Source organism: Natator depressus, chromosome 25 (assembly GCF_965152275.1).
Source record: "Natator depressus isolate rNatDep1 chromosome 25, rNatDep2.hap1, whole genome shotgun sequence".
Taxonomy (NCBI): Eukaryota; Metazoa; Chordata; order Testudines; family Cheloniidae; genus Natator; species Natator depressus.
In genome coordinates, this window is record NC_134258.1 from 9121996 (window position 1) to 9135059 (window position 13064).

Here is a 13064-nt window from a genome sequence, read left to right on the forward strand (position 1 = left end):
AGTTCTTACTTATTTTATACAAACACCACTTAAGCTCATTACATCTGTGTTGGATGGTGGGAAGTAGCAAACACCCCGGGGTAAAATAGGGCCCCAAGGCGTGCCTCCTTCTTCCTTTATCTCCGCAGCATCCATCTTATAGTTCCTTAAATTGTATTGTGGACAACTTAAAAAGCATTCAACTACAGCTGGGCCTGAATTGCTGCTGTTAATGTCTGTCTCCAGTCTTCTGTGCCAGTGCAGGTATTTGGGCTTATAGGTGTTTCTTAGTAGCAGATGAAGTCAGTACTCGGCAAAGTTTTCAAATGTGGATGCCTAAAGTTAGACTCCTACATAAGTAGCCTGATTTTTCAGAAGTATTGAGCATCTGTAATGGCCGTTGAACTTGGCGTACATTTTCTACCTGCCTCCGCCCCAGCCAGCTCCCCTTCTTCCCCTCCAAAAATGAAACTACTATTGCATTTTTAAAGTTTTCATGTCTACTTGCTGTGCTATTTGGATCCATCTTCAGTGAATGAATAGCTACCCAGGGTCCCTACACTAATCCATCGTAATGAAAAGGTAGTGATTTAAAAATAAAAACCTCTTCTAAATCTGTAAGCATTCCTGATTAACAGACTTCCCCTTCAACTCTCACTCTTATTCCTGGATTCTGGTGTATCTTTCAAATATACCTGTAAACGACATCTTTTGTCTTCTTAACATGTAAACATTTAAACATAGGCCTGGATACTGGCTGCTATCAAATTAGCCTGTTTAGAAGTCAGCAAAGCCAGTGAATGACTTTCATTTTGTTGCTGGGGTAGAGAATTCTATGAGTGTATAGAGTAAATATGATCTGTTCTTGTGTGACTGAGGAGAAATCCAATTTGACTTTCATTCAATGTGTTTTTCTCTCTAAGGAAATTCAGTATTGCTTTCTGTGTGATACTACAAACCAGTTTATCTGAAGTGCTACTTACACAAATACAACAATATCTATTTGGGCTGGCCTTGTAGCCATTTTTATAAATTAGTGTAAATAAGACCCTCAGAACACACACTCCTGGGAAATGTCCAGATTTAGATGTCCACCTAAAAGACTTCAGCAGGGATTCTTACAGCTTCATCTTACTCTGCGTTTAATCATTTTTACACAGTATCACATTATTCAGTGGCAGCTTATCTGATTTTCTGCAGTGAGCTAAGTCTGGCCAGTGGGTTTTGCTACTCTTTTTAATGGCAGATTCTGAGCTTGGGATTTGGTTGGTAACCATTATTAGGGTAAAGTTCTCTGTCTTTCTCTGCTCCCACTTCTAGGTTGTGGTTTTCCCCCTTCCCTCCCCATCCTATTAGTAGGGAGAGTGACCTTTTGCAACAGAGTCATCCAGCCCTAGCAGCTGTAGTTGAAAAACAATCTTTTATTAAACAAATTGCGGGCTGGCATCATCTGTGGAACATCTATTATTTACTTTCCTTTGTGTGGACTGATAACTTTATTCATGAAATGTGGGGAGGGGTGAGCATAGGGAACATAATTCATTGCAGATGCAATAAGGGAAACAGTCAAGACATCTTCCATCCTGACCCAGAGACGCTCACCAAGGCCCAGGAGGCATTTTAATCATGGCTGTTCTGGAATGCTCTGAAATCAAATTGGCCCAATCGTTTTACAGGGTTATATTGGGAGGGAAGGTGGGGAGAGAGGAGAGAAGGTCTCTATTTTATGGGTGGTCCCCGTCTCTTTAGAAAAATATTGGGGCATCTATCTGCCCAGGGAATTTGTGTGCTGTCACTGCTTTGTAAGAGATGTGACAGCATGGAGATAAAATGAATGGCGCTGCATCAGGAGGGAGAGGTGAAAGCAAGCATTGAAAGTGCCCAGAACAGTAGCCAGTACTGCGATGGTGTTGGTAATAGATCTGGTTCAATGCTGTGTTTGATTCATGGATTAAAGGACCTGGCGTGAGAAGCCTTTCAGTAAAGTGATTTAGGTGGCTTCATTTCCCAGGATTGTTGACTGCAATGGATATACAGTAATACTCACATGCCAGCAATGCTTTTACATGGAGGGGACAGTAATTGGGGATGGTTTTGAGGTGGGGCATGAAATGGGATATGGAAGTCCTCCAAATACATATTATTCTGCTCAGAGTTTGTCAAAGGCAGAACTGTCCTTCCACCTCTGGACTATGACCCTATCAAACCAGAATCCTAAAATAGAGGCCTAGTTACATGTGACTTAATTGTGGGATTTTGGGGCCAAATGGCCATGTTTTCCAGCTTAGGTTTTCTCAAGGTGCCAAGAAGTGAGATGCTCAGATGTTTAGTGCCTTGATTCATACACTTCCTTAAGTGGGAAGGATTTTCTGACATTGGTATATTGGCTTCTGCTAACTATCACTTGCCCCACTGAATAGTAAGGCAAATGAGAAACCATGTGAAATAGCTAGTGAGGGAAGTACAGTAATTCCTCGCTTAACGTTGTAGTTATGTTCCTGAAAAATGCGACTTTAAGTGAAACGATGTTAAGTGAATCCAATTTCCCCATAAGAATGAATCTAAATGGGGGGGTTAGGTTCCAGGGAAATTTTTTTCACCAGACAAAAAACTGTGTGTGTATGTATGTATATATACACACACACACAGTATAAGTTTTAAACAAACAATTTAATACTGTACACAGCAATGATGGTGGTGAAGATAGAGGGTGGGATATTTCCCAGGGAATGCCTTACTGCTAAATGTGAACTAGCATTTGGCTGAGCCCTCAAAGGTTAACAAATTTGTTGTTAATGTAGCCTCATACTCTACAAGGCAGCACAAATGGAGGGAGGGGAGACAGCATGGCAGACAGACACACACCCTGTGTGTGGGAGAGAGATTCACATTGCCCCTTTAAGTATGCTGACACCACTCTAAATACACTGCCTTTTTAAGTATATCAGGAAGTTGAGACAGCAGCTGCAGACAGCAAGCTCTCTCTGTCCTGAGCCCTATCGTGTCCCTGCCCTGCTCTATATGGAGAAGGGGTAAGCAGGAGCAGGGGGAAGGGGGACACCCTGACATTAGCACCCGCCCCCAGCACAGCAAGCAGGAGGCTCGGGGAGCAGCTCCAAGGCAGAGGGCAGGAGCAGCACAGGGCAGTGGGGGGAGGGACAGCCTGCTGGGCAGCTGCCACACAGGGAACTTAGGGGAGCGGGGAGCTGATGTGGGGGCTGCCGGTCCACCCTGGTTCCAACCCCCCACCGGCTAGCTCCAACAGGCTGCTCTTTCGGCAAGCAGTGAACAAAGCAGGTGGCTGCCAAACAATATTATAAGGGAGCATTGTGCAACTTTAAACAAGCATGTTCCCTAATTGATCAGCAACGTTAACCAGGACGACTTTAAGTGAGGAGTTACTTTAGGCAGAGCTTTCCTTCGCTTAATCTTCTAGTCCAGTGCTGTAACCCAGTCAAGCTGGGTTCTAGGATCAGAATTCCAGTTACCTTGACATCACTATTTCTGCCTAGGCCTGTGACTGGTATTATGTTAATACAATGTGCATGTGAACCTTGAAGCTCTCAGTCCAGTTTCTGGTGGACGGGTGTCTTCTGACCCAATTGACGTTTGCATTGGCAGTCTCGGCAGGCAGGTCAAAAATTGAATAGGCCACTGGCACAAAGTGAGCTTCTGATTTCTAGAGCCAGTCCTTCGGCGTCAGAGCTGAGGGTCAGCATGGTATATCCTGCGTGGCCAATGCCTGTGCTGCACCTCTTCCAAAGACGATGGGGTTTCTATTGCCTGTCCTGTTAATCCAGTGTTTTTTGACCAACATTAAACTCATTTGTACATGGGGGAGGGTGAAATAAGAGAATGTCCTCATATTTCAGCATGGGAAGTTGATTCTTGCCCATTTCTTTAACAGGAGACAGCAAGGTAAAGGGCCGTCCCCCAAAAGTAAAAGGTGAGAGAAAGAAGAAGCACCCTCACCATCAGCACCACCACCATCACAGTCATCACCTGCAGCCACCTCAGCCTCCTTCGCAGCAGCTGCCACCGCTGCCTCCACAGCCACAGCAGCAACCAGCAGGGGAAGAGGCACCAGCAGCCCGGCCACTGATTCCTGCAGCAGCACCAGCATCAGCCATGGCAGAGAAGAGCTTACCCTCTGCTCCCCTCAATATCGTCCTGCCCTCAGAGGTGCCAAGCGAGGAGGATGACTTTAAGCCCCGACCCATCATTCCCATGCTTTATGTGGTTCCACGGACCAAAAAGGTGGTCTTTGAAAAGGAGCGCATATCCTGCCAGCAGGCCTTTGAGCAGTTTGCCACACAAAAGGGCCAGGTTTGGCGGGAGCAGGTGGTCCCTTTGGAGCTCACTGTGAAGGAGGAGGAGAGCGGAGAAGCAGAAAATGCGGATGTTGCCACTGAGGTCAGTGACTTACAGGTATGTGCCAGAAGGAGGGCTTTGTAGCACCTGCTGCTGATGTAAGTAACCTTTGACTATCAGGAGACCAATAAATATTGCTTCCAGGGAAAGTCCTGGTGGGACAATAGTGTGCATCATGGGATCTGAGCTAGAGTTCTGTAATGCTTTGGAGCAGTGATTCTCAACCAGGGGTACATGTACCCCTAGTGTTACACAGAGGTCTTCCAGGAGGTGTACATCAGGCTACTTTGTATTCCAATTGATTTATTTTATAACTATATGGTAAAAATGAGAAAGTTGGCAATTTTTCAGTAATAGTGAGCTGACACACTTTTTTTTGTATTTTTAAGTCTGATTTTGTAAGCAACTAGTTCTTCAGTGATGTGGAACTTGGGAGTACATAGGACAAATCAGACTCCTGAAAGGGTACAATAGTTTGGAAAGGTTGAGAGCCACTGCTTTGGAGGACTTACTTCCGGCCATGTGGGTTCTCCCTCTTTTCATCCCCCAAATCTGACTCTGCTGTGTCTATTTGAGCTTTTAAGGACCATTCCCCATGTTCTACAGTGGAACAAAATACCGTGTTCTGTTGTGCAGCATTGTATCTTGTTCTCTTGTATAGCTACGGAATATACTGTGCCCCACTTGTGCCTTTAGAGTGTAAGCTTTTCAGTGAGGGTCTTGCATCTTGTGCAGAGCCTCATATGCTTCCGGGGACTTCCCTTGCACCTGGGATAGCCGCAAGAATTGAAGTACCTAGATCCTCTGGAAGATTGATTGGTTCTATAGAACTTTACCCTAGCAAGGTTTTGATTCAGCTTTGTGATGGCCTGTTGTGTGGTGGAAAGTGGTGCGCTGAACCTAAATCTAAGAAAAGGCTTTTGTGATGCTGGTTGGAAGAAGGAATGTTTTTAAGAATTTGCTGAGACTCTGTCCTCTGCCCCTCTCCCGGTTTTTCAAAGAGATGCTAAGCCCTGGGATCCTGTTTGGCTCAACACTGGGTCTTGTCTGAACAGGAGCAATCAGTGGCGCAAAAGCCACCACCTTTCACCTTCAGCTTGCTAGGAAACTCTGCCTTTTTCCCCCCCTGGATGAGAAGCTTGCCACAATGAACAATGCCACAGGCCTTGTCTACACTAGAGAAACCAATCAGTGGTATTTCAATAGTTGGTTTTATCTCCAGTTGCTCAGCTGCTCATGTGAGTATTTCCACGTTGGTAATGTTCCAGCAAGTTAAAGACCCCTACAGTTTTGCTGCTGTGCTGGTTGAGGTGCCATGCCCGCTAGGAATGTATCTGAGTTCCCAGTACTGCTGTCTGTCATCGTGCCATATTGGGTAACATTTGCTAGGTATTGTGGGATGCCACTGAGGACAAGGACAGTTGTGGGAGGGAGGGGTTAAACTCCCTTAGTCTTTAGGAAACTCCAGTAATTGGCTGTGGGGTATTCCAGTATTTACCTTGTTGCCGGTATTATTTCCAGACTGTTTGGAACGTGTAGGCTAGCACAAACACTCTCAAGTGTGTCCCTCACCTATGAAGAAAGGTTTATGCTTGAGTTTAGGAAAAGCTACCATGAGGCAGCTGCTAAGATGCAGTGGATTGTTTTTCAAGACCTCATGCTGAGTGTTGGAGACCAAAAGAAGGGTACCTGGAGTCCCCTGTCACCTTGGACTTTCAGAGTACATTTCTCTGATTTATTCCTGAATGAGTTTCCAATGGTGGGGAGAGATGCTTTGGACCATGTGCATGAGCACAAAGCGGTGGGACCAGAATGTGCTTGTGATCTGGGATGTCCAGTGGTGACTGCAGAATTTCAGGAAGAAGACAGACTTTCCTGGACCTCTGTGCTGAGCTTACCCTGACATTACAACACTAGAATGCTCATTTCTCCAGGCTGATGTAGGATTTCAGTGATAGCAGTGTGCAAGCTAGCTATTCCGATCAGCTATCAGACAGTAAGGAATCAGTTTGGGGTCCATAAGTCCACTGTAGCCACTGTTGTGACAGAGGTGCATGTGACCATGTACTGCAAGAGGCATGTGATCAGTGTGCAGGACATTATAGCAAGCTTTGAACTGTTATTTGGTCAGTTGTATCAGTGCATTGATGAAACACAGTTGATATCTCAGCAAAGCCTTAAAGTGCTTTAACAAGAGGTAGCACTCCTGAGATGCAGATCACGGTATTTCATTGTAGTCAGTTCATGCATATCTGTGTTGGCGGGCCTGGGAGGATTCTAATGAGTCTCAAACTCATCCATTTTCTACAAAGACCAAAAATTAGACCTCTGTTCCGTGCAGTTGCATTGACATTAGTGAAATGGCTGTCTCTAATGCTATTCTGCATATGTGCTTCCCTGGTTTATGAAAACACATCCTCAAGGGAGTGGAAGACTCAACTACACCCTGAGGAAATGGAGGATATCAGTGGAGTCAGTGATAGACTGAAGGCCACCTTGCCAGAACTGTCTGAATAAACTTCCTTATTATCTCTGCTTGTTGTTGTGTTTTGCACAATATACCTGAAAGATATTTAAAGATGACTGGAATATACTGTCCTAGACACCTTGCATCCGGCCATGCAGATGTGGAGGCAAGAGTTACTGTTAGCAGAGTCACCAACAGGAGAGATTGGATTAGGGATGCTCTGTGCACCTATTCTGAAAACAGGGCAAGGGACTACATTTCATTGTCAGTATGTCGTGACCTCTGTATATATTTGCTATATGAAGATAATGAGGAAGGGAATGTGTGTGCGCCCAGGGCGGATGGGTAGGTTATTTTTATAGCCTCACAGATTTTAAGGCCAGAAGGGACCATCATGATCATCTAGTCTGACCTCCTGCACATCACAGGCCACAGAACCTCACTCATCCATTCCTGTAATAGGCCTATAACCTCTGGTTGAGTTACTGAAGTCCTTAAGTGAAGTGAAATCTGTTATGCTAGTAATATACATTGCCTTCCCAATGCATTGCTGCATAGACAAATTCTAAAATGGCCTTAATGTATATTCTGAAATGTAATAGTGTATTAACTAGAGCAGATCTGATGCCCCAAGACACAAACATATAAACATCCAAACTTAGAATGCTTTGTGAGGTAAACCTGACAAGTTTTTTTCATAGTTGTATGTAACACTGTTCGCAAATGTTCTCCTTGTCTTGAGTGAAAAGTCTCTGATACAGCTGGGATCACGAGGTGGGAAGAAGGGAGCCTCCCGATATGGGATATTTTCAGTGTTTTAAAATGCAGGATATTGGGCAGGAACAGGGAGTCCTATAGCAAAAAGTCCTGGAGGACACATCTCTTCCATGAGCCTGGGTATGCCCCTGTATAAATTCCCATATCTGTGAATGGTGAGAGAGGGATAAGGAATTACAGGAGACAAGTTCCTGCCTCATATACCTGTCCATGTGTGGATCATCATCATGCTGAAGAAACAGAGCAAGGCCCACGAGTCACAACTTTTCCCCTTGCAGCTGGTAAACTTTCTGCGACTCTATCAGTTCAGCAGACATGTTGTCCTGGGTCTTTGGCTTTCTGTCTTAGGCTGGGATGGTGGTAGTTTGGTGTCATCGCCCAGGTTGGTGGACTGCTTGTCTGTTGGTAACCGCTGCCAATAGTCAACTGCTGTCAAAGGGTAAAATGGCGCGACAGCCAGTAACCATAATAACCCTTCACAGAGGCCTTGCAATGCAACAGAATGTTGATGTCTACCTCGCCCTTGCTTCCAGTTACGAAGTACGATCAATTACAGGCTGTCCCAGATGGTGAGCAGATTGCCTGTTGCCCCCCAGTATTGGGCTGCTGCGTAACCCTGTCCAGGAGCAGTTTTGGGAGGCGGATGGGGAAGCGGGGGTAACTTTTGAATGACAAATACAGTAACAACCTTAACCTATTACAGGCTGCCCTACCCCTGGATGATATCACCTTGAGGAGGATTCCCAAAAGGCAGCGAAGGGAAATATTCAAGAGAGTTAGCGGCAAGCCGGAGAGATACGCTGCAGCTTTATTTTCCCGTATGGTTCCCCCTGATAAGCTGAGGGAATGGCAAGGCACTGTTAGCTATCGTGGTGGCAGAGGGAAATATGCTTTGCCATGCAATATGGTGGCCCGATTAAAACACCTTTTGTATAAGCGTTTCTCAGATATAGTGGCTGCAGACTGGAGGAAGATCAGGGCTAAAATCGACAAGTTGCTGGAGCTGTGATTGGCTGCACGTGGTGCCTGTACCTCTGACTACTGTAGCATGGAATGCACTTCACTTTCATTCTTAATGCCATAATAAGGACAATGATGCTGCCTTTGAACCGCTAACCCCCTGTGCTGTAAATTTCAGAGCAGGCCAACTTGTGCTCTAATGTATGTGCCTTATACCAAAGAAAGCTGTCGATACTGTGATTACCAGTGCATGCTGTGTAGCTGCTGCTGGGTGGCAAGTGGGCTGGCAGATACAATAGGATGTAAATGCTTTGGCCACAGTCTGTGTGGTTTGTGCTGGAGAAATAAAATGCTTCTGTTTTTATGCTGCTTACTTTGTGGTCTCTTTGTACCTTTTTTAATTTGGTTTTATTTTTTGCTGCTTGTCCTCTCTTTTTGGGTATGGCTGCATGGCATAGCTCTGCCAGTTAACCTGCCATTTCCCCCTGGCCTGGTGCATCTGGCAGGAACTGGGAGATTATAGGGGGAGTTGGTATGGTAGAGGTGGGATTGTAGGGAAAAAAGGAGCATAATGAGGTGGGGATGATGGAGCAGTGGCTGTTCATGTTCTTGTGTAGCTATATCTACCCTTCCACAAATGCTAATGGTAGCAGCCATGTGAAACCCAAACGTGTTCTTTGATTTTAAGCTGCTTAGAAGCTAGAGTTGTAATCTGGCAATGCCAGCATTACTCTGTATGGCCTTCACTGCCAAGGGGTCCTGGCTGACAAGGTTCAACTCATCTATCCCCTCCCTGTGTTTGGGTTTTCCTGCCTGTCATTTTCATCCTAGCTGATCCATCCTCCAGGGTTCCACTGCTGTCCACAGCAAAGTTGTGGTGGTGAGTCTTTAGCTGGAGATCTGGGACTTTTTTCTTTTTAAACACTGTATGTGAGCAACATCAGAGTGACTTCTGTTGTTCTTAGTTTTCCAGTCGTGTCTCAAATCCTTGCCTTTCTCCTGCCATTGAGCATTTTGAGTGCTTGATGCCAGTGTGGCTAGCTGCTCATACAGACCATGGCATTCCTGTGATATGTTCCCAGCTGGGAAGGGGCATGTTGATTGCCTCACTGTGAGGGGGTAGTGTAAAGGTTTTCCAGGGACCAGGCAATAGAATACCAAGGCATCATATTTCTGAATTCTCTTCCTCAACTTTGTAGTGGGAATATGGTTGTCAGAGCCCTGTTAGCCAGAGAATTTCTCTGGGAACACCCCAGTATGATGATGGGCTCATCTTTACTGGAGGGTCTTTACTACACTGCATGAGTGGAAATCAATGGAGATGGGACCAAGATGTCGGCTTTAACACCTGCTCACAATTTTGAGTATAATATAAGAAAAGTGAAATTTGTTTTGGATTGGACACCATGACTCAAGCCCTTACCAAACGACCCTGTGCAAGTTGTTGAATTCATTCTTGAACTTCATGGCCTGTTGTTGTTACCGTGGGACAAGGCGATGTCGTCAACAACAACAACAATTGCAATCAGTTAGAGTTGATATACTGTTCCAGAAGTCGCTTGCTCTGAAAATGACTTGTAATCAAACTCCAGGCAATGCTACGTGTATGGGTAGGTGGTTTCCTGTGAAGCTGATCCTTGAACCATGGCGTGCAGAAAAATGACCAGAGAGGCCAGTTTTGCAGTGGCTGATGCACTAAGGGACAGCAGTGAGACACCTGCTGTAGTGGAATGGGTCCACTTGGGTGCTCAATCAGTGGAGTTAGCATTGATTGAGACTTGCTACAAAATTTTTTTAGGGTAACTATCATCGATGCCCAGCAAACAATCCATTACAGCAAATTTTTGTGTGGATGCAAGGACACGTTCCACCAATTGAAAGGCATTGCAATCTCATTTTGCTCTAGTGTAGACAAGGCCTTGGTCACCTCCAGAATAGGTGACTGAAACTCACTGTATCTGGGATTGAATGTGGATAAAATCCAGATGTCCCAGTTTGTGCAGAATGCAGCTCCCTAGCTCCTCAATGGAGTGGGCCACAACAAGGCCAACCGGAGTGTAACCACTTCAAAGGCTCACTGCAAGACCGTACTCTTTGACAAAGCACTTTCATTACATCCAGCATGATGATGATGATGGGGTGTGGGTGTGTTTGCAAAGCTACCTTGTCCAGGGAGTGGAGAAGAGCAGAAAATTCCTTTGTAGATTTCAAGGATCTATACCTTCAGACTTCATTTGCCTTGATATTGTGGTGAAGGGCACGATGAAACTCCCTAGCGAGATAAGAATTTCACCCAAGGGAAGAATTTAGGTTTCCAGCTGAAATGCAGGCAACATGTGACATAACTGATCAGACCTTTCAGAGGCTAGTGAAACTAGCAAACTCCATCTGACTTTGAGGCTATTCTGGGTAGAGGAAAATGTTGTCATTTACCTTTACCTGGCAAGATCTTATGGGAATGTGTTGGCCTTATCTACCAAAATTACCTGTGGGGAGGTCCTTGGTGATCCGACCCAAAGGCAATGATGATTTTCTTGTGTGGGTTAAAGGCCCCATCCTGGGGAATTAGCTTGAGTTGGCCTCTGTTGCTTCCCCATTCTTCTGAATTCTGGGATTCCCATGTAACATGCTCTGGTTTGTTTCAGGCCACTTCTGCTTTTTCAAAAATGAAGATGGAGATAAAGAAAAGTCGCCGTCACCCACTGGGCAAACCACCAACCCGCTCCCCATTGTCTGTGGTTAAACAGGAGGCCTCAAGTGATGAGGGTGAGTGCAAATGGCTGTCCAGAATACTGATATGCCGGGGCTACTTGCTTAGACAGCCAGTGGCTTGTCAAGCCCAGAAAAATCGTTGGGGTGATCTTTAATGGGAAACCATGGCATGAGATTCTTCTGCATTTTGCTTAATCGGTGGAGGCCCCTGTACACTCGGAAGGAAGTGTTTCTGAATGCTAAACCCACCTCTAGTTTGTTTTTCTGACTTTCTGGGTGAGACCTGTTAACTACAGGAAATGTGGGGGAAAACATCATGGGGAAATTTGGGAGAATGCTCTGGGCAATGAGTAACTAAATTCCTGTTCGGAGACAGGCCGTGGGTGCAGTGGAGAGGGAGGGAGGGCGGGCAAGTTCTGTGATCTTATTCAAATGGCTACATCAGTTGGCAGATCAGGACTTCAAAATACCTGCCTACAAAATCACTTTCAGATGGCCAAGCTGTACTTGACACTTCCGTCCAAAGGAGGTTTCTGTGCTCCCTGGAAGTGCCTTCTGTTCACAGCTGTCATTGCTGCACTGCTAAGCGCAGGTCATGCAGTTTGGAGTCTTAGGCTACGTCAAGACCACAAGCTAGGGTGTAATTCCCTTGCCCATGTACACATGCCTGCCCTGGCTCTTGGGTATGTGTTTGGCACAACTAAGCCATGCCTCCGCTGCTGCTACCAGAGCTGCTGCAGCTACGCCGGTATTTATACTCGCGCTAGGTGGATGAGAGCTCGTGCATGTAGGCGTACGCAAGCAGGGAAATCACACCCCTAGCTCCTAGTGTAGGCATATCCCTAGCCAGGGGGAAATACTGCATTTGGGTGTAGTGCTCCTGTCACGAACCTATGCTCTCCGTAATCCTCATATAGAATTAATGGAATTAGGTGGGGAGACCGTCAAAGGCTGAGGTCCTCGTTAGCAAACTGGGACCTAGACTTTACTGCGGGGCCCCTTGGTTCCTGTGGTCCTGCAGTGCAGCAGGCTGGAAATCTTGCAGCAGTTTCAGAAGTTTGTTTTTTTTAAAAGGGTGGTCTCCACTGAATTAAATCAGGAGATGAATAATACAATTGGTATACTATGCCTTGTGATAATTGTAATGATAAATTAATATTTTACTCTGCCTCTGATCGTTTTTCCGCATGCCCCATGTACTTGAATATGTAGAAGTTGTCATGGGGAAGCTTTGGCAGCTAGGTAGGGGGGAAATGGGGCAGAAGTTTAGGGTTGTGGGAGAAGCAAATTAGCTGGATGTTTCTGCTAAAACCTTCAGCAGAAAAGTAGTAAGCAATCCTTGTATGTTACTAGGCTTCAGAGTTAACATAGCACGGAGATGTATGGGAGACTCCCCACTGCTCAGAGCTATTGCTTTGGGCTGTTTGCAGACTTGGGCAACACTACATTAGTTTATACTTAGTGCATGCATGGAAAGTTTTCATTGCACTTGTAGAGACTAACACTATTTTAAAATGAATACTTAGAAACTGGACCACAAAACTGAGGCAAGGATTGGATTCCACAGCTGCAGAATCACAGAATGCCTGGGGCCCCAGTCAAAAGTTTGTGAAAGCAAAGAATTGACAGAAACTAATCACAAACAGCTGCCTGTCAGACCTGTGCCAGAAGCAGATGAAGGTTGCTCAGTAGATTGCAGTTGATGAAAGGGGGTTGGGGGAATAGTTGCAGAAAAGTGTAGACTAGAACCCAGGCTGAGCTTGCCTCTTGAGCAAGATTTAAATCTGTAGGTGGGTAA

At 45.5% G+C, this 13064-nt stretch overlaps 1 protein-coding gene across 1 annotated transcript in view; it reads left to right on the forward strand.

Annotated features, from left to right (window-relative positions):
* The window catches only part of KDM4B (lysine demethylase 4B), a 210431-nt gene that overhangs the window by 126380 nt on the left and 70987 nt on the right, over positions 1-13064 (forward strand). Inside the window, exons 14-15 of the mRNA XM_074939369.1 lie at positions 3887-4407; positions 11200-11320. Of these exons, the coding sequence (XP_074795470.1) occupies positions 3887-4407; positions 11200-11320 (642 nt within the window). The remainder of the gene's footprint in view (positions 1-3886; positions 4408-11199; positions 11321-13064) is intronic.